We start from the raw sequence: 26,861 nt of genomic DNA, 5'->3' as shown, positions 1-26,861 counted from the left end.
AATATGTTACGGAAGATGAATCAAGTGCTATCAGGCTTAAGAGTGAAATGGAAACAAGGTAAAATCAAGAAATGTCTAAAATTATTTAGACATTAAATACTAGAAAGAAAAAGACAATTATTTTGGAGACCGCTTTCTTAGAGATAAGGAGCTAAGTTTATGAATAAAAATAATTAACGTTTTTATTGTTTTTCTATTATAAATCAATTTGTAAAATGATGCGAGAGAGAAAAGTTTCTGCAAACTGGCAAACCTGGCTGTCGTAGTGTTTTATTCAAGTCAACCTGATGCACTTTATTTAATGACTAGACTGCTAGTTTTAAAATAACATTGGTTCTCTTAAATATTCAATAGTAATGTCTATATCATAAAGAGTAATTATTTAAATATAAAACATAGTAGTTAGTAGTATCCTTCAGAGTCATGCTATGTGTGCTGAAATCCAATAAAACCTACTTGAAGAAACTGGCAATCCTCATGCTTTCTAACAATTTGGTCCTAAAGCTTCACATTTTAGAAAGGAAAAAAAGTGTCACAGAAGGAAGAAGTTTATTGTGACTTCTGGAATTTCAGGAGTTTAAAAGAACTAAAAAAGAGTACTACAAGAGAAAATTACCAGTGCCTGCAGGACCACAGGAAACACTTTGGGAGGACTGACTATACAGTAAACAGGAATAAGAGAGATCAGAAGGGGAAAAAAATGGCATCTTGTCAGATTTTTTTCAACTGTTCCCATGACCCAAGTCTGTTTCTCAAAGTTTCACAAGTATTTGGAATAACCCTGAATCTATTATCTTCAGAGTTTAAAGGCTTTAGAGTATAAATGATGCTTCCTAAAACAAGAAGCCTGTATTTACACCACAAATTGGAACTCATTCCAAAGCCTCTTAGAGAGAGAAAGAGACAAAGAGAAAAGAAACAGAAATTAAAAAAAAGTTATGAAAAATTTGCATGCAGCTAAAAAACATAAAAATACCATACACAAAAAACCCAAATCAATTGTATATATTTCTAGGCCTGAGACATTCCTTATCAGAAATAAAGATTCTATATTATAGAAAAGACACTACAATATACTAGTATTAAAATCTGCTGATGTACTTTAGTTCTTACTCTATTTTATGTCTTATTATCTGTATAGCTTGCCTGCCTCCTACAAATTAAAAGGCGCTATTAGGAGGGACAGACAAAAAGTTGCTTCAAAGCTGGTTTAAAAGATCTTTTATTGCCCAGGATAAATTTTTTTGTGTCTTATTTTGTGTATGCTGATTGTTGTTTTTGTTTTCCTTTTTAAAATAACTATAAATTCAAGTTTAGGGAAGCTTGCCTTTGCCTTAAAGGGAAAAAAAAAACCCAAATGAAGTTTTATTATCATATGCTAACCTGATCTTATTTAAAGAGAGGAATGGTAGTTATCTCACAAGAGTATAATTTATACCATCAATGATACAGATCTAAATCGTGTGGTGACTAAAAGGGAATGACAGCATTATTAACAAAATTATAATCTGCTGGTGGCATATCTGCGGAAAAGAAGCCCTTGCAATTTCTAAACAACAGTAAACTCTGTTAGGAAATTCTAAAGTGTCTTACAGGCCAAAAAGGGAATGAGGTTAGTAAAATGCCTCAACAGAGTTTGAAAAAAATACTGGATTTCAAGTTACTGGAACTTGGATACATAAAAATAGGGTGGTAAGTTGGGTCATGCTTGCAATGGTCTCAAGTTCAAATAAACTAATGTGACAATGACACCACTTCACAGGTCACACGTATTTCCAGGGGCTCTTCCTTCCCTCAATAGGTGCTGGCAGAAGGCGTGCTCAGTCGTTTTCCAATGTAGATGCTGAAAGGAAACAAAAGTGCATTATGATTCATCCATTCCAACATTTCCAAACCAGCTTTTCCACATATTACCATCTACTTGAAAATTTTCAGTTCTTGTAAGAGGTCTATGTGCAGGGTTCCTCAATACCCTAAAATTATTACTGACTGGTTTAAAAACCAGTCACCAGCCAGACAAACTGGTTTTATACAAAAAGGTTTACCTGTTAAGGCTCCTGGACAGCACAGAGGTAGTAATCAGATAAAATCAAATCAGAGAAAACAGACCTCGTCAAAGTCAGAGTCAATCTCCTTTGAGATGTTCACTTTAAAAAAAAAAACCCGAAAACCAAAAAACAGCTACAGCAACAGACAGAGAGCTGTGGTGGCGTAGAGGTAATAAGCCATGCTCCAATCCCAAAGGCACGTGGTTTGGATCCAGCAACTGCTCCAAAGCAGAAGGATGGATAATCTCTTCCCGTGTGATTTACTGTCTCTAAAAACTCACTGGAGGGTCAGCTATTAGTCAGTTCTGACTCTACAGCACACAACAACAGCAGAGCAACAGTTACTTTTAGCCTCACAACAAAAATAGTTTAAAAATTTAACCAAGGAAAATATACTGCAATTTAAAAAAACCCAACACCTCCTGAGGGTAAAAGAACTAGTGTGCAGTGAAACCTATAAAGGAATTTCAGTTCCTACCCTGCCCCTCTCCAATCCTCATACATTTACACATATCCCTTCTTCTAAGCACTTTCCATCTTAAGGTTTCTGGTTACTTCCTTGTTCTCACAAAACCAGATCAAGTATCCAAAAGAGACAAAAAGAGTATATCAGATATACTTAGCTTCTGAAAATGCCTATATCATGTAAAAATATGTCACAGAAATGCAATTAAGCTACTTTTAATCCCCTAGGATTTTTAAAAATATTTCTTCAATTGTCCAAAATAAAAATTTTAAAACTCTAAAAGCTGTGTCTCAAAAAAAAAAAAAAAAAAAGAGATGCCTATGAACTTAATGAACTATAGGTAAATACACAGTTAATTTTAGAAAAAAATTAAACCACAAAATTGAGGAAAAAAATCCACAAATAGCCTACCAATTTTAACCTAAGGCCAAAGTAAAGCCATTAAAAAAACAAACAAACAAACAAACAAAAAAACAAATAACACCAACAGTTCATATTGTTAGCCCTAAAATTCATATACTAGAGATTAGTGTATTTCAAATTTTAATTAAACTTAAGCAATCACATAGAAAAACAAAAAAGAAAACCCAAAGAATTATAGAATCACAGAAGAGTTCATGTAAAAATTAGCAATTTAGAGAATATGAATGTCTTAATTTCAAACAGGGAAAATATTCTATATTATCAACATTAGTACTTCTTTTAAACTCACTTTCTTTGCAGAGAAACATTAAAAGCAAAGAAAACCCAGCTGCTTTCAAATATAATTCTTCTGTCTGGGGATAAGATGAATGGGAAGAAAAATTTCAGTAGTTTACTTACCCTAGTCCCAAAGCCAAAACATGAGAAATGAAGAGAGATGGAATGAACACCTTAAGAAACTCTGCAGAGAATATCCCCCCTTTCTTCATGGCTCCACTTTTTCTCATGCTTAAAGAAACAGAACGTTTAGGGTGCCTGAAGTGGAACTCCCTAGGGAAAGAAATTCAAAGGGAAGTTTCAGAAATTCATTGGCTAAAAACATCTTAGAGTTAGCAGACCACTAAGTGAAAAGATTCAAAGAACTTACTTAGGTGGAATGTTTTCAGGTCTACTGGACCAGTCAGATACCCACTCAACACTTTTCTTTAATGCCTCAACTTCTTTCTCTCCTTCTGTAGCTTCCTCTTCTGACTGTAAAGAAGAATTAAAACTTAAAAAAAAGAGAGACCAAGTCCTCCTCCTACAAACTCAAATCTGGACAGAAAAATACTAATATCCAAAGACTGTACACCAGTATTTTTTTAATTATTAATTTTAATAAACATTTACAGAGATTTTGGATTTCCATTCATTCAGTGCTATACTTTTCTCCCTGCCCACCCCTCCCCACCAGTTCGCTCCTCTCTTTGAAAAGAACAAAAAAAGTTCCTTCATTGGTATTTAATTCCCCCATGCCTCACCCCCCACCCCCTGCACCGAGTACACTTCTCTATGCAACCTTAATTCTAGACTGTGCTAACCATAATACTCAATCATATATCACCTCTAATCTTTTCTTTCCCTCATCTGTTTCAATACAGTATACCTAATTTATCCAGTTTTTTCTCATTCTTACCCCAACCCTGCTGTCAGTCCCATTCTACAGCAGTGGCACCATGCAGTATTTGTCCCTGTGTGACTGAGATATTTCACTCAACATAATGTCCTCCAGGGTCACCCATTTTGAATAATATTCCATGAGTTCCTTGTTATTCAATGCAGCATAGTATTCCTTTGTGTGAATATACCACAGCTTCTCTATCCATTCGTTTGTTGATGGGCACTTAGGCTGCTTCCAACTCTTTGCTATTGTAAACAAAGCTGTGATAAACATGGGTGTGCGCAGTGCACCAGTAATTTTTATGTAAGAATTAAGTCCTTTTTCTAAAAAGGAAATGACTAAAAAAAAAAAAAAAGAAAAAGAAAAAAAATGCCTCAAAAATGATCCAAGAACAAAGAAAAGTATCTTGTGTGTGTGTCTTTCCATTTTGGTTTATTATTATTATTAATTTAAATGAAAATTTACAGAGACTTTGAATTTCCATTCATTCATTGTTGCACTTTTCTCCGCCCCCTTACCCCCGCCCCAGTTACACTCCACTCTTTGAAAAGTAAAAAAAAAAATTCTTTCATTGTTTTACAATCCCTCCCACCCAGGTCCACTTCACTATGCAGCCTTCACTCTAGACTCCCATTATGACAGAAATATTTAATCACAAACACCCTTTTAAACAGTTTTCTCCCTCACCTGTTTCAATGCAGTATACATTATTTATCCCATTTAAACAAAGTATCTTTAAAAACATTTGAATATCACTGTTGTTATATCTCTTGTAAAAAAAAATGCTTATTTCAGGATTAACAACAGTGTAGTAAAATCTTGGTAACTACTGAATTTTGGTGATGCTTATATGAAGTCCACATAGTATTCTCTTGCATTTGAACTTTTTCCAAATTAAAAAGAAAAAGGAAAAGTGGTGTAGGCAATATGGCATTTCTAGTCCATTGCCTTTGATTTCTATTTCCTTGGCTGGATAGAAATGCAAAGCAGGTGGGTAAATATCCATGACACGATTGATTAATTTTGATATCCTACCAGGTTTAAATTAAGTTGGTTTAACAGCAGAATATAGTAATCTTACTATCAATAATAAAGTACAAGCAGCAAACACAGTGCACATCCTTCAGGGACAGAGATTCCTGGGTCTATCATACTAGGACCTAGAGAACATCAGCAGAGGAGACCAGAGGCTGAGGTAAGGCCAAGCTACCACCTGGGGGTACTGCTCAGAGAGCCAGGCATGAGGGGAGGGAGAAAGACAATGTAATTGGCAGAATTAACATTGTAACAGCGAGCGAAAGCTGTTAGGCTAGAAATCAAAGGGCTTGTGAACATGCTTGATGTTTCTGACTCTCCTGACTGTTGTTAGCCTAACTGTACAACCTGAACCCGGATAACCTGCTAACTTTGTAACCTGGTTCTGTGTGGCCATTACAATGGATTAGCAAATTCAGCAGAGACCACTGAATCAAGGAAGGGGAAGCTGGTGCTGGAATGGGCAGAAGACCCTTAAGCACTAGCCTTCATTCCCTGGAAAAAGATAGTATTTTTTTATATAAACCTATGTACAAACATTGCCCAAGGTTCATTCAAAATTACTTAATTATAAACTGAGTAAGAATTTGATTATTTACTATGTTGTTGTTATATGCCGTCAAGTCGCTTGTGACTTATAGCGACCCTATGTACAACAGCCCTAAACTCTGCTCTGTCCTGTGCCAATCGCACTGTCTCTGACACTCCCATCCCGATTATCCCAGGCACTGAATCAATCTACCTCATAGAGGGTCTTCTTCTCCTGCGCTGTCCCTCCACCCTCCCAAGCATGATGTCCTTCTCTAAGGACCGGTCTCTCCTCACAACATGTCCAAAGTATGTTACACGGAGCCTCAGAATCCTTGCCTCCAAGGAACCACCCAGTTTAACCCTTTCCAGGATAAATCTATTTGTTTTCCTAGCAGTCCATGGTACTCTCAATATTCTTCTCCAACACTACAGCTCAAAGGCATTAATTCTCCTTATCCTCCTTGGTCATTGTTCAACTCTCTGGTGCATAACAAGGGATTGCAAAGACCATGGCCTGTATCAGATGCAGCTTAGTCTCCAGAGAGACACCATGCTCTTCAGTACTTTGGAGAGGTCCCTAACAGCAGACTTTCCCATGGCAATGCACCTTTTAATTTCTGGCTACTGGTGCCAAGAGTGTTGACTATGGAGCCAAGCAAACTAAAGCTGTGTACAATCTCAATCTCTTCACCATCCATCCTGATGCGGCCAGTTGGCCCAATGGTGAAAATCTTTGTCTTCTTGACATTGAGCCTCAATCCAAATTGGAGGCTGCAGTCCTTGACCCTCTGCAGCAGGTGTTTCAGGTCCTCCTCAGTTTCAGCAAGCAGGGTTGTGTCATCTGCATAACACAGACTGTTGACAGATCTTCCACCAATCTTGACCCCATATTTCTCCTCATAGAGCCCAGCCTCCTGGATAATCTGTTCTGCATATAGGTTGAAAAGGTATGGAGACAGGATGCATCCCTGGAGTACTCCCTTCCCAATTTTGAACCATGCAGTGTTCCCTTGCTCTGTTCTGACGACTGCCTCCTGGTCCAAGTATAGGTTTCACATTAGAACGATCAAGTGTTCTGGGATTCCCATGCTCCTCAGAGTCAGCCACAGTTTGTCATGGTCCACACAGTCAAACACCTTTGCACAATCAATGAAACACAGATAGACATTCCTCTGGTATTCCCTGCTTTCAGCTAAAATCCATCTAACATCAGCTACAATATCCCTAGTACCATGACCCCTTCTAAACCCAGCCTGGACTTCCGGCAGTTCTCTGCTGATGTGCTATTCCAGTCGTTTTTGGGTAATCTTCAGTAGGATCTTGCTTGCATGTGAAATCAATGATATTGTTCTATAGTTTCCACACTCTGGTGGGTCACCTTTCTTTGGGATGCGAACAAATACAGACCTCTTCCAGTCAGTTGGCCAAGTGGTTGTTCTCCAGATTTCTTGACACAACTTGGTGAGCACGTCTAGGGCAGCATCTGTTAGCCATTTTCTTCAAAGCAGCCTGAACTTCTTTCATCACCATAGGCTCTTGCTCATATGTTGTTTCATGAAATTCTTCTGTGTCTGCTAATTCCTTTCGATACAGTGACTCAGTATACTCTTTCCATCTTCTTTTAATACTACCTGGATCACTTAATATTCTGTCAAAAGTGTACTTGATTATAGCAACTTGAGGTTTGAATTTGTTCTTCAGTTCCTTGAGCTTAAGAAATGCTGAGCAAATCTGGCTGGCCCTTTTGATTTTCTGACTCCAACTCCTTGCACATTTTATTGTAATATTTTACTTTGTCATCCTGTGCTGGCTTTTGAAATCTTCTATCCAACTCTTTAGTATCTTTAATTCTTCCTTGTGCTTTGGCTTCTCTACGCTCCAGTGCAATTTTCAGAGTCTCTTCTGACATCCATTTTGGTCTTCTCTTCCTCTTCTGTCTTTGCAATGACTGTTTGCACTCTTCCTGGATGATACATTTGACATCCTCCCACAACTCATCTGGCCTTCGCTCATTAGTGTTCAAGGCCTCAAACCTGTTCCTGAGATGGTTCTGAAATTCAGGTGGGATGTACTCAAAATCATATTTTGGTTGCCTTGGATTTGGTTTCATTTTCCTCAACTTCAGCTTTAACTTGCATATGAGTAGTTGGTGGTCTGTTTCACAATCAGCTCCTGGCCTAGTTTTCACAGCTGATATTGAGCTTCTCCAGCAGTTCTTTCCGCAGATGTAATCAATCTGATTCCTATGCATACCATCAGGAGAGATCCATGTGTATAACCTGTGATTATGTCTCTTAAAAGATATATTTGCTATAAATAAGTCATTGATTATGCAAAATTCAATCATTCTCTCTTCAGCTCCATTTCTGTCACCAAGTCCATGTTTACCAACTACTGAATCGTCTTCTCTATTCCCAACTTTTGCATTCCAGTCACCCATTATTATCAATGCATCTTTATTGCATGTTCGTTCGATTACCGATTGTGAAAGTTGATAAAAATCTTCTATATCCTCTTCTTTGGCTCTGGTTGTTGGTGCATATATTTGAATGACAGTGGTATTCACTGGACTTCCTTGTATGCGTATGGATATTATCCTGTCACAATATTGTACTTCAAGATGGATCTAGAAATGGCTTTTTTAACTATGAAAGCAACTCCATTCTTTCTCACCTTTTCATCTCCAGAGTAATATATCATATGATCATCTGACTCAAAATTCCCCATGCCAGTCCATCTCATTTCAGCAATGCCTAGTATGTCAATATTGATGCATTCCATTTCTTCTTTAACAATATCTAATTTTCCTACATTCATGGTTCTCATATTCCATGTCCCAATCACTAGTGTCTGCTTACAACTGTTCCTCTTCCTTTGTATTTCCATACTTGAAAGCTCAGCCTCAGTTGCCCTTTTTGTTATCTACATGTGTTCTGTTGAAAAATCTTTTGTTTTGCTAAGGATAATTGAAAGTTGAAGACTTAATTTGAGTTAGGTATCAATGGGTCAACCAAGACTCATAGGAAGCCTATGAGTAAGTTATCTGAACCTTGCCCAATCTTGCGCCATCCTCAAGATCTCTGATATGCTTCAACCCATTGTCATTACGCCAATCCAACTTGCTAGACTGAGAGACAATCAAAATTTCTAACACTTCCTTTTTCAACTGAACCACAGGAGCAAAAAATTCCTAAAAATGATTAAGTATTATTCATTTTAAGGAATGTAATTCTATGATCCCAAACTGAAAACTCTCAAAGCGAAACATGACTTCTATATTTTTTAAAACAAAATTCACTTTTTGACCTAAGCTTTCACAGCAAATAGATAAGAAAAGCAGACCTTGAGCAACTCAAAAGACTGTTCTGACAGGAAGCCCTGGTAGTGTAGTTTGTAGAGTTACACTGCTAATTCAAAGGCAGTGGTGCTCACCTCTCTGGCAGTTCGAATCTAGAAGTGGCTACTAAGGAGAGAGATGAGCAATCTCTTCTGCTGAAATTTACAATCTCTTGAAAATTCACTGGAGGGTGTTACAAGTCAGGTCCAATTTGATGTCAATGAGTTTTCTGTAGAGGGAACCCTGGTGGCATAGTGGTTAAGCATTAGGATGTTATCCACAAGCTCTTTGATGTGAGCCCTCTGGCATCTCCATGGAGGATGAGGCAGTCAGCTTCCATAAGGACTACAGGCTTGAAAATCTCACAAGGCAATCATACTTTGTCCTACTGGGTCCCTATGGGTCAGAATCCACTCGATAGCCGTGAGGTTAGCTCTTGGTGATACTGCTGTCCCAGGAAGATTGCTTCTGACAGTCCTTCCACACAGGCAGTCCTCTTTATTATCAAAACCAAAATGAAAATCTCTGTGAATTTTTGCCACCCTGGTAGTTAACTAATTATGCTGAAGTTGACAAATTCCACTGAATTATACAATGTAGCATTTAGGATTAAGCTTCTTCCACTAGGTGCTGACATTACTCAAAATCAGGAGTTTGCTCTTTGGAGTTAACACTGAAAACATTACATCAGAGATGACAATTTACTTTCAGATTTGTATGCCAACAATATATTATTATATTCAACATACTGCAATTCTTTTTCATTTCCAAAATTTATTTTACATGCCCCTCTTAAAAATGTTTCAAAATTTAGGCTTAAGTTTTTTTTAACAAATTAGTAACTTTCCAACAGAATAATAATAATAATAAATTTTTTTTTCAAGAGAATGTATTTTTCTGTCAGCTAACTGAAACAAAGTTATCTATGGACTAATTTGAAGAAAGAAATATTCTCAAGTAAGTTTAGTACGCTTATCTTTAGAATAAGTATCATGAACTCTCCTTATTCACAACCTCCCTGTACAGGTGAGATTACCAGGAGCTGAATTCAGCTTGATACCACGGCAAAACAATTGCTGTTGTGTGCCACTGAGTTGACTACAACTCACAGCAACCCTATGTACAGATCTGAACCTTGCCCTATCCTGTATCATTTTCATGACCTCAAATTCATCAGTAACACCAACTTCCTCTTCTTAACCTGAATTTGTCACTTTCTTTTTTTTATAGAATTTGTCACTTTCATACTGCCTTCCTTCCAATCCTTATATTCTAGAACATTATAAAAATGCACTTAACTCAAATTTTGTATGATCCATACTTTTAACACTGTCTCTAAACCTACAGCTATTCTGAAAGGGAATTCTACTACTTTTAGCTGATTTTACATAAAAGATAAGGATCTTCCAAATATTTCATTTTTCTACTCTGGCCTACCTCAATCTCTTAGGTCCCTAAACTTGGTTATTACATTGCACATGGTGTCTAATTACAATTAAACCATAATTCTAAAAGAAGCAACAAGCATTTTCAGTTTGGTTCTAAAAAACTTATCAGATACCCAACATTTCACTGGGCTCTCTGCTCTTAGAAACAAACGGAAAATGTCTTCAGGGAACAACCTAGATTCTGTTTTACCCTACTGAGACTCTAGAAAAACTGGCATTCTGAAAATACATTTAATCTTTTTTCTAAGAAGACCTTTGACTTTCCCATATCATAATTCAACCAATTTAATCCATTTGTACTATCTTGTGAGCGTTCCTGATATTGGCAAGTTAATTTAACAGAAAGCATACTCACAAAGTCTTGGCTTTAGTCCTGGCTCTATGATTTACTTGTGTGTGATCTTGGATAAATAACTTAATACAACACAGGCTTTCTCTTTTTGTCCAATGGGAATAATTTCATGTTTTTCAATGGTGTGAAAACATTTTAAATTTTAAAATTTCCTTAAAAATATTTAATATCTAGAGCATATTTCACAAATGTTAGTGCCTTTCCTTATTTTCTAGAAAAGCTTTAAAATGTTGTATGTTCCTCTTATAGAGCATACAGGAAACAGTCATTTGAATAAGACTTTGCTCACTGTTTTTAACTTCTCCTTATCTTTAAGCTTTCTTCTGATTAACAAATCGAAAGATCTTGAACACCAAAGTAATTTTTAAAAAATATTTTCTTCTATTTGAAAATTAATGTAAAAAAGCTTTTTGAAAGTCTAAAAAAAAATCATTACTACTGCTGGGTGTCATCAAATTGGCTGATTCATAGCAACCCTATGATCCAAAGAATGTAACTGTCTGGTCTCCTGCTATCCTTACCACCCACTATTTCTGTGTTAGAGCCAACATTGTTATGTCTAGTATCAATTCATGTCACTGAGGGGCCTTCTCTTTTTTACTGACCCTCTTTTACTAACCATAATGTCCTCTCCTGGGACTGGTCCCTACAGATATAGTAGTTAAAGTGCATAAGATAAGATTTTGCTATCCTTATTTCTAAAGAGTATTTTTGCTGTATTTCTTCTAAAAAAAAAAAAAGATACCAATCAGATCAAATTTGATAGTACACATTTAAAAAATTATAAAATTAAAAAAAGAAACTTACTGATTTCTCCCTAATCAAAAGTTTTACTCTATTATTGTTGTTGTCAGGTGCCGTCCAGTTGAGAACAACTCACAGAGACCCTATGAACAACAGACTGGAACCTTGTCTTATCCGGTGTCATCCTCGACATACTTGCTGCAGTCACTATGTCAATCTATCTTGTTGAGGAACTTTCTTTTACTGACCCTCCACCTTTCTAAGCACCATGAAATAGCCCTCTCCTAGCAAAACTCTCATCTTTGTCCCCAGGGAGGACTCTGGCTTCACTTTCTTTAAGACATTATCTTTCTGTTCTTCTTCCAGTCCACAGAATATTCAGTACTCACCTACAACTCAAAGGCATCAGTAATTCTTCTGTCATCCTTATTCACTCTCTAGCTTTCAGATGCATAGCAAATGACTGAAAAGACGATGGCACCTTAGTCTTCAAACTATTATTGTTACTCAATAATTGGGAAAAGTCTTTGACTGCAGGCTTTCCCAGTGCAATACATCTCCTGCCTGTTGGTAACAAGGGTGTAGACTGTGGATCCAATGAAGTTGCTGACAGTTACAATTTTTCCTCCATCTATCATAATGTTGTCTATCAATTGAGTGGTGAGAATCTTTGTTTTCTTGATCCTAAGATGTTATCCATATTGAAAACTATCATCTCTGATCTTCTACACCAAGCACCTCAAACCCTCCTTACTTTCAGCAAGCAAGGTTGTGTTATCTGCATAACATAGGTTGGTGAGGAGTCTCCATTAATCCTGATGCCACATTCTTCTTCCTCATGTCCAGCTTCTTGAATGATTTGCTCAGCATACAGATTAAATAGGTATGGAGAAAAGATACTATGAGGAAGGAATGTTAGAAAGTATAGACTTGGTGACAGAAAGTTTTACTATAGCAGATCTAATTAATGTTTGTCTTGTAAGAGTTAGATTGCTTTTCTGAAATTCAATATTCTTTAAAGTGAATGAAAACTGGTTTTATAACTTACCCCCTCCTTGATAATAACCAATATTCTTTTAGTTAGTCCTTTCTAAACACAGGTCACACTGACAAGCCTACCATAACTCTGTCAGGAAGGCCATGTTTTTTCTCCAGAATTACGTTTTCTGTCTTATGTTCTTTTCCAGAGTTCTATGAATTCCTTTAAAATTCTAAGGTGATTATAGTTAGCTCTAGAATTCCATTTATAGTCAATGATTATTTAATTGTGTACTTGCCACTCCATAAGCACTTAACAATGGGATCTGTTAAGTTAGTTGTTGTTGTTATGGGCTGTGGAGTTGCTTATAACTCATAGTGACCCTATGTACAACAGCCCAACTCTGCTTTATCCTGTGCCAATCACACTGTCTCTGATACACCTATCCCGATTACCCCAGTCACTGAGTCAATCCACCTCATCGAGGGCATTCCTATCCTGTGCTGTCCCTCCACCCTCCCAAGCATGACGTCCCTCTCCGAGGACCGGTCCCTCCTTAAAACATGTCCGAAGTATATCAGACAAAACCTCAGAATCCTTGCTTCCAAAGAGCTGCCCGGTTTAACCCTCTCCAGGATGAACTTGTTTGTTTTCTTAGCAGTCGATGGTACATTCAATACTCTTCTCCAGCACCACAGCTCAAAGGCATCAATTCTCCTTCTACCCTCCCTAGTCATTGTCCAACTCTTTGATGCATAACAAGCGATTGCAAAGACCAGGCCTGTATCAGACGCACCTTAATCTCCAGAGAGACACCATTACTCTTAAGTTAATAGGTAAACTATTTGGTGGTGGTAGGGAGGTAGAAGTCAAATAAGGTTGGAAAACTTGCTTAATTAAATAGATTTTCTCTAGTGAAAGAATTTTTACAGCCTTTAAGAGATCAGCAATGAATCATGGAGATGGCACAGAACTAGATGGCATTTCATTCAAGTTGTGCAAAGGGTTACTCACCATGTACCAGGGGCCTATAAAACACTGTCTAAAAACAAATATGCCATTATTCATGGTGATTATTAAGGGGAAGAGATTGGGTGGTCTGAAAGCTGCATTATTTTCTTTATATGATTTCAGATTTCTTCATGGAGCTTCCCACTGAGTAAATGTTTCTCATGACACTTTATGACCTTGAATAGGACAACTATCTCAGTTTTTCTATTTGTAACCTCAAGTAACTACCTGAATGGTACATAATAACAAGAATGTCTCATTCTTTAGGACAACAGAGGCAAAAATTGTTAGTAGAGAAGGAGTCTAAGAAGGAGTAAATAAATTTCAGTTAAAAATGGAGTACCTTAAAATAACATCAATTTATTTAAAAAGTTTTATTCTTTAATGTATTTTGCAAAACACACTTAGATGTCTTAAAAGATAATCATCCTATTTCTTAATTCTATATTATAAATAAGGAAAATGTACCTGAGAGCTATGGTCCCTGCTGGTATGCATTTCTACATCAAACATAATTTGTCCATCTTCTTGTGGGGAAGGGCTACAAAAGAAAGAATTTAGCCATTAGTTTTAACTCTCATTTGTTCAATAATCAGCCCCTACTGGAAGTTTAAAAAACTAAGTTATAGCAGAGTGTCTTCAAAAAGCAACAAAAGATCTGTACATCATATCCCAATACAAGAGAATTAATATTATATAACTAAGTAAAATAGGAGCTCTGGTGCATTAGTCTGTAGGTTCAAATCCATCAGTGGCTCCACAGTAAAAAAGATGAGTCATCTTCTCAACATAGTATTTACAGCCTCAGAAACGTGACGAGAGTCATGATGAGTGGAATTCAGTCAATGGCAGAGAGGTGTTTGGTAAACAAGATGAAGCATCCTTCAAAACGCCTTGAACTTGTTTAGAAGTGGTGAATTTCATCACCATGATAAATTTGCAAAACAAATAGCTAAACACAGAAGACTACCACATTTTCTTATTTTAAGTCTTTTTTTTAAAAGGCTAAATCATTTTTAAATTCAGAAAGCTAATCTGAGGGTCTCTCTCTCGAAGTTCTTTTATCATTAATACAATACATCTAACTGCAACAGTAGTTCCCAAAGTGTCTTTGAGAAGATCTTCAAGATCAAAATTGTTTTCATAAACTATTAGGATGTTATTTTTTCCCCCCATCTTCATCTTCTTCTACACATCTGAGTTCTTTAGAGTCTATGATGTGTGACTGCAGATATATGACTTCACCAAGAGACAGTGAGAACAAATGAAAATCAAGCTGTTTTCTAATAAGCTAGACATTAAAGAGATCTCTGCAAAAATGTCAAAAATGCCACTATGATCACTGATCATAATTTCTTATTTTGAAAAAATAATTATTTTTCACTAAAATGTAATTATTTTTGCTGTGTTGTTCACAATAGCAAAGAGATGGAAACAACCTAAGTGCCCATCAACAAATGAATAGATAGAGAAGCTCTGGTATATTCATACAGTGGAATATTATGCAGCACTGAAAAACAAGGAACTAATGAAATAGTCTATAAAATGGGTGACTCTGGAGGACATTATGCTGAATGTAATATCTCAAGTCACAAAAATACAAATACTGCATAATTCCACTGTTATAAAACAGGACTGACATCGGGGTTGGGGGGAAACTAAGAAAAGAGGGGATAAATAATGCACACTGTATTGAAACAGATGAGGGAGAGAGATGTTTTAAAGGAATATATTAGGTATTATTGTCATGACAAGAGTCCACAGTAAGAGCTGCATAGTAAACGGACAGGAGAATATAGAACAATAATTTTTTTTTTTCAAAGAGAAAAGAAAACTGGAGGGGGTGCAGGCGGGAAAGAAAATGTATAACAATTAATGAATGGAAATCCAAATTCTCTATAAACTTTTCATTAAAATCTCAATAAAAATGTAATAATACTGTTTTAAATTTATAAATACATACTTAAAATTTTTTGCATTAATTTCTAAGGCAGTAAATATATATATGCTGGTGGTGGTGAGTACTGCAGAGTCGGAACCAACCCACAGGTGACCCTCAGGCAGGTTTTCAGAAGCTCTTAATTGCACAGGAGGAGACTGTTCATCCTTCTTCTGCAGAGCAGCTGGTGGATTAGACCATGTGCCTTTAGGACTATAGTGCATCTTCTTGCTACTAAAGGCCACCAGGGCTCCCCAAGTAAACATAAGCTCTTTGGGTTTATTAATAATTTTTAAGAGTCTAAACAGTCTTAAGGCACTAGGAAGAAGGATCTGGTGATCTACTTCTAAAAAACAGGTCCGTGAAAACTATGCAAAGCATTACTGACATAGTACCAGAAGAAGAGACCCTCAAGCTGGAAGGCATTTAAAATATAACTGTATACTAGAGCTGCCTCCTCAAAGTATAGCTGACCTTACTGATGTGGGTAAAGTAAAACTTAGAGGAACTTCACTTGATTATGTGCCATGACTCAAAATGACAAGAAATAGTTGAAAACAACCACTTAAAATTGAGACATGTAGGACATGAAGTATAAAGCAGGGAAAATTGGAAGTCATAAAATTAAATGGATTGCATAAAAATCACTCCAAGTTTAGTAAACTGAAAGAGACAAGTGCTGGTCATTTATAATTAAACAGTCTATGCTGGGGATGACAAATTAAGGATTAAAACAAAAGGATTAGTGGAAAGGAGAATTACAGAGTAGAAGTTGGAAGAGCATGGGTATTGTAAGTAGTATTATATAACAAAATATGAATGGCTGAATGGAAAACCAATATGCTTAATAAACTCTTGCTCAAATCACAATTTAAAAAATTATGATAATAACAACAATAGACAAATGGCATTGCATTCATCATCAAAAAGAACATTTTAAGATCTATGCTGAAGTGCAATCCTATAAGCTGAAAGGATACATCTACAAAAAGGCCACTTATACAATAGGACTTGCAAGTTTTTATAGGTTTTGCAATGGTGTAGTCTTACCATTTTTCAATCACTCACTATCATGGGAAATAGCTGAGTTTTCCTACTATGATAAAGTACACTATTACACGGATACTGGGTTGCAAAAAATTTCACTGTAAAAACCAGACTATACCCTTAATAAAAGAATGAAATAAAGATGAAAGAAAGGTGAAATCAAAATGGAAGAAGGAAGAAAGAAAGAAAAATATCTTCTCCAAGTATCTTAATTAGGGAGCTCTGTTGGCTTAGTGATAAGGAATAGTTTTTAAAAAGGCAAGTTAATACATCAATTACTCAAATTTATGTGCCAACCACTAATGCCAACAACTTCTGCAGTGTGAAATCACACATGCAAAAAGGTGCACTGATAATTACTACTGACTGAAATGCAAAAGCTGGAAAAAACCAAGGATCTACTTACTATGTGGCATCAGAACCAATTCAGAGTTAGTCTCCTCCAGTAAGTTTTGAGAGGCTACAAACTGAATGGGAGGAGTTTATCCACAATTTGATTTCTAATTCATAGCCTTGGAAAATCTGCTGGAGTGTCAACTATAAGGCAACTGAGATTTGTTTTTCTTTTTTTAAAAGAATTTATGTCCTTGAAAACATACATGGTCGACGATTTACGTGACCTCACCAGATAAAATGCAGAGAAATCAAACCAACTCTATGTGTGACAAAAAATGATGACGAAACTCTTCAGTTAGAACAAGGACAGGATCAACTGCAGAAGACACCATTAACTGATCATATTCAAGTTCAATTTGAAGCTGAAGAAAATCTCAAACAAATCTATGAATGCCAAAGTATAAACTTGAGTAAATTCTTAGCTCAATTTAGAAACCATCTCATAAATATAGCTGATGCACTGAATACTAATGGTCAAAGACCAGACAAGTTGTGATATAAAATCAAGGACATCATAAATGTAGAACACAAAAGGGTATCCAAAGGAAGAAAAGACCAAAATGGACATCAAACTTCCTCTTCCTGGAGAGTAGAAAAAACAAATGGAAAAAAGGTCAATGTAAAAAAGCTGGAACAGAAGATTTCAATGGGCAGCTTGAGCAGATAAAGCATTCTAATGAAATATGCAAAGACTTAAAGTTAGAAAACAAAAAGTAAAAATACTTTTGGAATTTCTCAAGTTGAAAGAAATAAGGAAAAATTCAAGCCTCTAGTTTTTATACTGGGCAAAATGTTAAATGAGGCAGCCAGCATCAAAAGGCAGAAGGAATACAGAGTCACTGTTCAAGCATTTCAGAAAGTAACATATGTTGAGGAACCAATAGTAATGTAAGAATTAGTCCCAGGGCAGAGAAGGTACTGGTAGTAAACAAGGCCCCAGGAATAAATAAAATAGCAATTCAGACTTATCAAGAAACAAATGCAATGCTGGAGATGTTCACACACCTAGACTAAGAAATCTGGAGGACAGTTATCTAGCTAACCTACCTGAAAAAAAAAAATCTGTATTTGGGCCCAACCCAAAGAAAGGTGATGCAACAGATTTATAGAATACTATCATGCACAAGTAAAATTTTGCTGAAGAGAATTAAAAAATAGTTGCAGTGTACATAACAGAAATTTTCAGAAATTCATGTCAGATTCAGAAGACCTAGGAAGTGATGGCTTTGAATTATGGTGTTGGAAAAGAACTAAGACCTGACAGAGAAATGAGCAAATTCATCTAGAAAGAAGTACAGGTGTTTAAAAATAATTTTTTTAAAAAAAGAGGAAATAGGCTGGCACAACAGGCTGAAATAACAGGCTTACGAGACTAGTGCAGAAACAGGCAATGTTTGTTCCTATCAGATATAGGATTGCTATAAGGTGGAACCAAATTAATGGCACATAAAACAAGGTTTTCTTTGCTCAATCATATCACCAAGTGAACAAAAGCTAACAGATACTAATGATCAAGAGTCAGGTACTTGAATAAGGAAAAACCTTATCAGCAGACCAGTAATAAGTAGATAAAGTTTGGAAACCAATATATTAATAAGCCAAATAGAAAAATATATAATCTAAATCCTCTTTTGGACAGACCATGTATTAAGGCTGTAGCTCCTATAATCAATGGTAAAAAGAGGCAGCTTCTCTAGTTTTGGCAATAGGCATTCCATGGTGTAGGAGCCATGTAGACAACTCAGAGATGAGACCAGATGCTCACTTTGTAGCACAGAGCCCTCAAACCAGTCCTTTGGCTACCTTGGTAACACCACTGGATCACAAACTAACCAGGGATGTCAAACATAATTTAACTCTAGTGCCTCCTATTTTGCTTCTTCTGGTAAGTAATAATATGCAAGACCTGGCAATCTGTTCCCATAAAAATGAGAGCCTAGAAAATTCTATGGGGCAGTTCTACTTTGTCCCATGGAGTCAATACAAGGCAAAAATTGACTCAATGACACCCAAAAACATTTTCCATACACTTGTTTATGTTGTATGGTCCCTTGCACTTGCAAACAAATAAAAAAACAAAAATTCAAATCTTGTAACAGCAAAAGTATTTTTTCCATTCCCTAAGAAATAACAGAGAGCTCTGGTGGCCTGCTATGTGAAGAGTTGTGCTACCACTCCAAAGGCACATAGGTTGAATCCACCAGATGCTCCATGGGAGAAAGACAGGCAATCTTCTCTTATATAATTTACTGTCTCTGATTATCAGCTGTAGGGTCAGCCTGAGTCAGGTCTGACTCAAAAGCACACAATAGCATACAAAAAAAACTTTTACAAAATACAAAAATATTAATAAATAGAATCATCATCATTCCTAAGTTCATGCCTCAGGAACAATCCGTGCTAATGTTTCAAAATGTTTCTTTAATATTCTGTTATTTTTATTTTCCAAACGGTTAATAACAGTTAACTTTTAATTAACCAGAGCATCATTCAGTATAGCATAATGGTACGAGTCTACAAAACAGTATAGCTTGTTTCTATACTAAGAATTTTTATGAAATATTTATCATAATGCTATTTAATACCTAATTTCTGAAAGGGAAAAAACTTTTAACAAATAATCACCTAGTTCCATTACTCATCCTTCATATCTCTACATTCTTACTTTTTACCTTCCATAGTCCTTAATTAATGGAATTAGAAGAATACTGAAGATTGAGATCTGGGATAAAACTTCTTCTAAAGAAACTGACCTTCAAAAGTAACTATTTTTATTCAAATCAACTGGAGTTTCCCTTGTGACAATATTGCTGTAATTCAAGCTAATTTACAGTTACCTGATTCAAATGTTAAACGACTATTTATTATAGGATAAGACCCCTACTGTTTGGGATAAAAATAAAATATAACTCCTTCCTTTTGGAGCTCTGGTGGCCTAGTGGTAAGGAGCTGCAACTACAATCCCAGAGGCGCATGGTTCGAATCCACCAGGAGCTTTGCCAGGGAAGGAGGGACAATCTCCTCCTGTACCAGTCAGATCTGATTTGACGGTACACTCACACACACATACACACAAAAGAAAATAAAATAAAAATTTAAAAAAAAAAAGACAGGCAGTCTCATTCTATTAAGAATTATGGCCTAAAAAACCCAATAAATAGTACCACCATAAGAAGGAATTCATGCGTTAGCAGTGGACTTGGTTTTATACTGGGTAAAAAGAAGTAAATCTGAATACGAAAATAAATTTAAATTGAAGTAGAGACTCAAAATACTAAGTCTGTGTCTGATTTAAATATGTATTTTGCCTCAACAACAACAACAAAACATAATTTAAAGGCCTCACGTTCAAGCCCCCTTACCGCTCGCCTTCTCCTGCCACTGCCTTCCGCAGGCTGTTTCCACCGAGGAAAAGGAATCGTAATCAATCGTAACTGTATGTCCGCTATCCAGAACCTCCACTCTTTTGACCCCTTTGCTGATGCAAGTAAGGGTGATGACCTGCTTCCTGCTGGACTGAGGAATTCTTATCCGTATAAGAATTCAACAGCGAAATGCAGGAAGACCCTTACAACTGTCCAACAGATCACTGATGATTACGATAAAAAGAAACTGGTGAAGGCATTTAAGAAGTAGTTTGCAAGAGATTAGAGGCAATATATGACTATTATGGTTAGCACAGGAGTCCAGAATTAAGGTTGCACAGAGAGTTGTACTCAGTGGGGGGCGGGGAGAATGGGGATGGGGGAATTGTATACGAAAGAAGGAATTTTTTTTTCTTTTCAAAGAGAGGAGCGAACTGGTGGGGAGGGTTGGACAGGGAGAAAAGTGCAGCAGTGAATGAACGGAAATGCAAAATCTCTGTAAATGTTTATTTAAAAAAAAAAAAAGTAGTTTGCCTGCAATGGTGCTTTAATTGAGCATCCGGAATATGAAGAAGTAATTTAGCTACAAGGTAACCAGCGCAAGAGTCAGTTCCCTGTAGGACCACCAGCTGAAGGTTTTGCTTGTGGCTCACTAAAGCTTAAGTGAGGATTTCCTTACAATGAGTATAAATTTCCCTTCTGTCCCTTGTCACAAGTTTAAAACTTCATAGCTTGTATAATGTAACCATTTGGGGTACACTTTTAACTTGGACTAGTGTAACTCTTTCACCCAATAAACTAAAAAGCGCCATGCAAAGAAAAATAAATAGGCAGATAGATTGATAAATAATTTAAAGGGGAAAATAAGCATGTTGCAATAAATCAAAAGTCAAATTTTGTCAAGCTAAAATTTTAAGTAAATTGATTTTAGGGTGGCCTACCGGTGGGAAGCTGCACTGCACTCCTAAAGTCACACCGTTTGAGCCCACCTGTTGCTCCACAGAAGGATGAGGAATTTCATTCCCCTGCAATTAACTGCCTCTAAAAGCCCACCAGAGGGTCAGCTATGGGTCAGTTCCAACTGGTACACAACAACAATGGGAATTAATCTTGTAGCTTCAAAACTCATTTGGGCAATTCATCTGTTTTCAAAATTCTACCAAAAATACGAAATCTTACTTACCTGTCACAGTGAGAACTGCCCCTTGAACTACTCTGTCCTGATTCATGTTGGGCATCCAAAAGGATCTTCTCCATGTCTCCATTGTGGATAGAGGATGAGGAAGGTACATGTTCTAGCCCCCCATTTTTCCCATTGCCATTATCATTGCCATTGCTGCTATTCATCGGTAGCTCCACCCAGGAACCTGTTGAACAAGTCAGATAAGTTAACCACTGAAATCTGTCATGTGCACACTGATGTGAATATGGTCAACTCAGATAAGAATTCTGACTAGCCTCACAGCAAGCAAAAGGGCTCTTAAGAAAATAACAAGACTATTAATATTAAACAAGTTACTAAGCTAATTGTCTCTAGTTAATGGACAATCTATGTAACTACAAATGTTTAGGTTTCTTCTCACGAAATAGTTTCTTACAATGCAGGCTACTTATCTTTAACTTTTGAGACACACAATGACATATATAAAATATACACACTCATATTCCATAGTCTACCTTAGCTATTTAATTGCATTCTGTCCACAAATGAAATCAATATAAGGTTCAGAAAATTTATAAAGGTCATCCAAGTAAGTTAACTCTATCCTAATTAGCACAAACAACTAAGAAATTTTAGAGTAAAACTTTAAATCATAAAAATGTCAATTTGTGTACAAATCTGGGGCATAAAACAAATATAGCTGGCTTAATGGATGTGATACTACCAAAAATTTTGGAAAAAGCTTCAGCTGTATTCCACATATTTAACACCTCACGTTCCTATTTATTCTCCTTTCACTTTGCAGTAAACATACCTTGTGCAGTTGTCTCCTTTCTCTTCTATCCCACAAGTTCCTACTTCCTAGGGTTTTCACTAAGCATTGTTGGTTTCAGGGGAGAAACAAATATGCAGCAATGTCCCCTACATTAACTTTTCTTAGGTAGAGTCAAAAGGGGCGGAGTCGCCAGGGAAAAGAGAAATGGCATTGGTAATTTGAATAGGTTCTTTAAAAATATTTATTGGCCAAGGGAGTTTGCTAAACACATTAAAGTGTTTCAAACAGTAGCCAACAGACCAACTTTACAACAAGAAGATAAATGGTAATTTCCCCCCTAATTTCCATATTTCCATTCCCTACAATAAATTTTATTAGACAAAATGTAAAAAAAAAGCAGGAGTGACACCCACATCCTAAATAACATGTCCCTGGAAACTATGAACTTTGATAAATATCAATAGTTGTAGAGGGGCTTCAGGCCTTTTGTTCGTAAAGGTCACTATGAGTGTGCTTGACTCAAGGCAATCAACAACAACAAAATGTAAACAAAGCAGGTTGGCAAGGCATTCTTCTAAACTCCCAAAGAAAGTGTTAGTTCCCTAATGTAGTCTTCCACTACTAAATCAGGTTCAAACCCTAAAAATACTCTCTACACCAGGTACCAGACCTAGACCTGAACTCAGTACCATTCTTACATGAAGGAAAAGCTGGTTAGAAATCCGACTTTACTAAGAGGTACAATCTTCCAATTCTCTGGAAGGGTTAGCAAAAGAGAGGAAGAACCTCAAAGAGATGGACCATAAAATAACTGCAGGTCAAAGGTTTCAGTGATGATGAGGTTGGCAAAGAATATGAGAGTTCAGACTGTCATCAGTGTGCGCTACAAGTCACACGTACTCAATGTGAAGGTACCTAACAATCTGTAAAACAGTAACACAATGTAAGTACCCACTTCACATGCTGCTGTAGGGATTAAATACAATAGCACAGATAATGTGCCTAGTAAATAGGAGACGCTTAGTTATACACGAGAGCCCTGTTAACCTACAGGACACGACTCTGGTGGTTCAAATCCACCAGTAGCTCCACAGGAGAAAGACAGGCAATCCCCTATGTGATTTACAGCCTTGGACACCCAGTGGTGGGTCAGATATTGAGTCAGTTCCACCATATCCACAATGAGGGGTGAGTTAAGAGAGCTTGTTAAGAGTTTATCTTTGTAATGTACTTTAAAAAAGTATGTCTGCAGCGAGCTCTGCTGGCCTAGTGGCAATCCCAAAAGTGGGAGGTTCAAATCCACCAGATGCTCTCTGCTGGAGAAGGAGGGACAATCTCCACCTGTACCAGTCAGATCTGATTTGATGGTACACACCCCCAAAATAATAAAATTTTTAAAAAGTATGTCCACTAAGTAAAAATTAAGTTACCTTATCTCTTGTGTTGCCCATTTCCACCAGTCTCAGTGGTTGTCATAGTTCAGACCAGCTGCCATGAAGTCAAATGACTCATGATGACTTCACGTGTGTCAGAGAACTATGTGCTCTGTAATGTTTCAAAGGCTGATTTTTCCAAGTAGATTGCCAAGACTTCTGAGCCCATTTAATGTTGGTACCAACCAGCGACTCAATTACAGTCCCATAATCACTATCAATTCCTTAGGGAATGCTGAGAAAGTTGGAAGATCATAGAAAGGATGAAGACCCTCAACAAGATGGACTGACACAGTGACTTTAACAATGGGCTCCAGCCTATTGGTCAGAGATTGTGTGGCTGATACCAGGTAAGGCAAGGTTCTGAGCTTTTGTTCAAAATATATAGCTGGAGTTGTCCATGGCACACAGTAACAACAGACTGTCAAATAACAAAGTTTCAAGCAAAGCTACAAAGTTCATCAAAAAAATTGAAGCAAAATTCAGAAAAGGCTCTAAAAAATGCACTAGAGCACTAAGAAACCAAAACAAAGGAGAGATGCTAAGGTAAGAGCTGAACAAAATATTTCAAAGGGCAGCTCAAGAAGGGAAAGGAAAGTATTATAATGGAATGGGCAAAGAGCTGGAAAATAAAAAAGGAAGAATTCATTGAGCATTTCTCAAGCTGAAAGGATTGAAAAATTTAAGCCTCAAGTTCCAATACTGAGAGATGCTACAGGAAGAATCTTGAATGATACAGGAAGCATTAAAAGATGATGAAGGGAATATACAGACTCAAGATATCAAAAAGAACTGGCTGACACTGAAGTTATTTCAAGAAGTGTCAGAAGATCAAGAGCCAATGGTGCTAAAGGAAGAAGTTCAAGTTGCACTGAAGGAACTGGCACAAAATAAGGCCCCAGGAATAGACGGGATACCAAATGACATGTTTCAACTAACAGTCACAACCCTGGACATGCTCATCAGTCTGTACCAGAAAATTTGGAAGATAGCTACCTGGCAAAGTGACTGGAAAAGATCCATATTTGTTCTCATTCCCAACAAGGGTGATCCAACAGAATACGGAAATTATCAAACAATATCATTAATATCACATACTAGCAAATCCCTGCTGAAGATCATCCAAAAAACAGCTAGAACAGTACACTGACAGAGAACTGCAAGTTTAGGCTGGGTTTAGAAAAAGCTGTGGCATTAGGGATATCACTGCTGATGTCAGATGGATCCTGGATGAAAGTGGTAAATATCAGATGAAAGTCTATTTATGCTTTACTGACTATGCAAAAGCAACTGTATGGATCATAACAAATTATGGCTAACATTTAGAAGATTGGGAATTCAAGAACACTTGATGTGCTCTTGCAAAACCTATACTGAGATCAAGAGACTACTATGCAGAACAAGGAACACTACATAGTTTAAAATCAGGAAAGTTGTGTCCCAGCGCTGTACCCTCTCTCTCCATAGCTATTCAATCCATATGCTGAGCAAATCATAAGAAAGGAAGACAGGATACAATGCTGGCATACACTTTTCCTGATTTTAAACCACATAGTGTTTCCTTGCTCTGCACAGCACCCTCTTTATCTCAGTGTAAGTCTAGAAGCTGGACTCCATGAAGAAGAGTTTGGCATCATGATCAGAGGAAGACTCACCAACGATCTGCATTAGGCAGATGACACAACTCTGTATGCTCAAAGTGAGAAGGACTTGAATGTGCATTACATTTCAAAATCAAGAAAACACGAATTCTCACCACTTGACCAAGAGACAACATCATGATAGATGAATAAAAAAATTCAAATTGTCAATTATTTCATCTTATACTTGGATCCACAATCAATGGTACTTAGCAGTCAGAAGATGTACCATACTGAGAGAGTCTGTGGTCAGGCTTTCCAAATTACTTACGAGCAACGGTATTTGTTCTAGGACTAAGGTGCACCTGATTCAGGCTATGTCTTTTCAATCATTTGCTATGCACCTGAGAGGTGGACGATGAATAAAGATGAGAGAAGAACTGATGCCTTTGAGCTGTGGTATTGGAAAAGCGTACAGAACATCCCACAGACTTTCAAAAGAACAGATATGTTTTAGAGAAAGCAGAGCCAGAGTGCTATTTGGAGGCAAAGATAACAACTTTGTCTCACATACTTTGGACATGCTGTTAGGAGAGGATACTCTCTGGAAAGGGACATCATGCTTGGAAAGGTGGAGGGTCAGTGTAAGAGATGAAGACCCTCAACTGATGACTGACACAGTGACTGCTGCAATGAGCTCAAGTATGTCAGAAGTAATGAACATGGTATAGAATAAGACAGAGTCAGATCTGTTGTTCACAGGGTCACTATATCGTGTTCAACTTGACAGCACCTAACAACCACAAAAATTGGGTGATAGAGTGGTAAGGAGATGTACTGCCAATCAATAAGGCCTGTGGTTCAAAACCACCAGCTGCTCTGTGGGAGAAAGAGGTAATCTTTTTAATGCCTATCTAGTACAGACCAGTTCCAACTCCAAAATACATAACAATGACAACAACCTACAACATAAATAGATTCTCAAATATAACAGAAAATGCACAATTTGTAAATTATAAACTATATGACTAAGAACTCCTAAAAATGAGCATATTCAATGTATCAAAAGACTTTACAAAAAGGAGAAAAAGAGGCTTTGCTAATCAGGAAAACAGATTTGTCAATGATTTTCTGGCAAAGGATTCACCTCTAAAATTTATAGGAAATAGTAATATCTCAGTAAGAAGACGATGAACAACCTAATTAGGAACTAGGCAGAAGATGTGAACACACCCAAGATGACATTCAGATGGCCAACAAACATGTGACCAAATGCTCAAGGTCATTAGCATATTGTTAAGTGATTTGGGCTGTCAAGTCAGAATCAACTCATAGCTGTCTGTCCTCGTGCCTTTGGGTTAGCAGAGCAACTCCTTACCACTAGACCTCCTGACCTCCTATCAGCTACTGTTGTTGTATACTATCAAGTTGGAACCAACCCAGTTTATCCTCCAGCAGGTTTTCAGAAGTAGTAAACTACACCAGAGGAAGACTACCCAGCTTTCTCCCACAAAGTAGAGGGTGATTTCAATCACATGAAACAACATATGAGCAAGAGCCTATGGTGATGAAAGAAGAAGTTCAGGCTGCTTTGAAGGACATGGCCAAAAATAAGGCTCCAGGAATAGATG

General features: G+C 37.0%; 1 protein-coding gene across 1 annotated transcript in view; it reads right to left on the bottom strand.

Annotated features, from left to right (window-relative positions):
- Window positions 1-1,294: 1,294 nt before the first annotated feature.
- The window catches only part of BNIP3L (BCL2/adenovirus E1B 19kDa interacting protein 3-like), a 34,969-nt gene continuing 9,402 nt past the window's right edge, over window positions 1,295-26,861 (bottom strand). The window contains exons 2-6 of the mRNA XM_006884853.1: window positions 21,464-21,647; window positions 14,002-14,074; window positions 3,584-3,687; window positions 3,337-3,486; window positions 1,295-1,843 (exon numbers count right to left, since the gene is read on the bottom strand). Of these exons, the coding sequence (XP_006884915.1) occupies window positions 1,795-1,843; window positions 3,337-3,486; window positions 3,584-3,687; window positions 14,002-14,074; window positions 21,464-21,647 (560 nt within the window). The 3' untranslated portion in view covers window positions 1,295-1,794. The remainder of the gene's footprint in view (window positions 1,844-3,336; window positions 3,487-3,583; window positions 3,688-14,001; window positions 14,075-21,463; window positions 21,648-26,861) is intronic.

Source organism: Elephantulus edwardii, unplaced genomic scaffold, assembly GCF_000299155.1.
Source record: "Elephantulus edwardii isolate Elephantulus edwardi_28Jun2011 unplaced genomic scaffold, EleEdw1.0 scaffold00038, whole genome shotgun sequence".
Classification (NCBI taxonomy): Eukaryota; Metazoa; Chordata; class Mammalia; order Macroscelidea; family Macroscelididae; genus Elephantulus; species Elephantulus edwardii.
The sequence above is the reverse complement of the archived record's forward strand: the minus strand, read 5'-3'. Positions and strand labels throughout refer to the sequence as shown.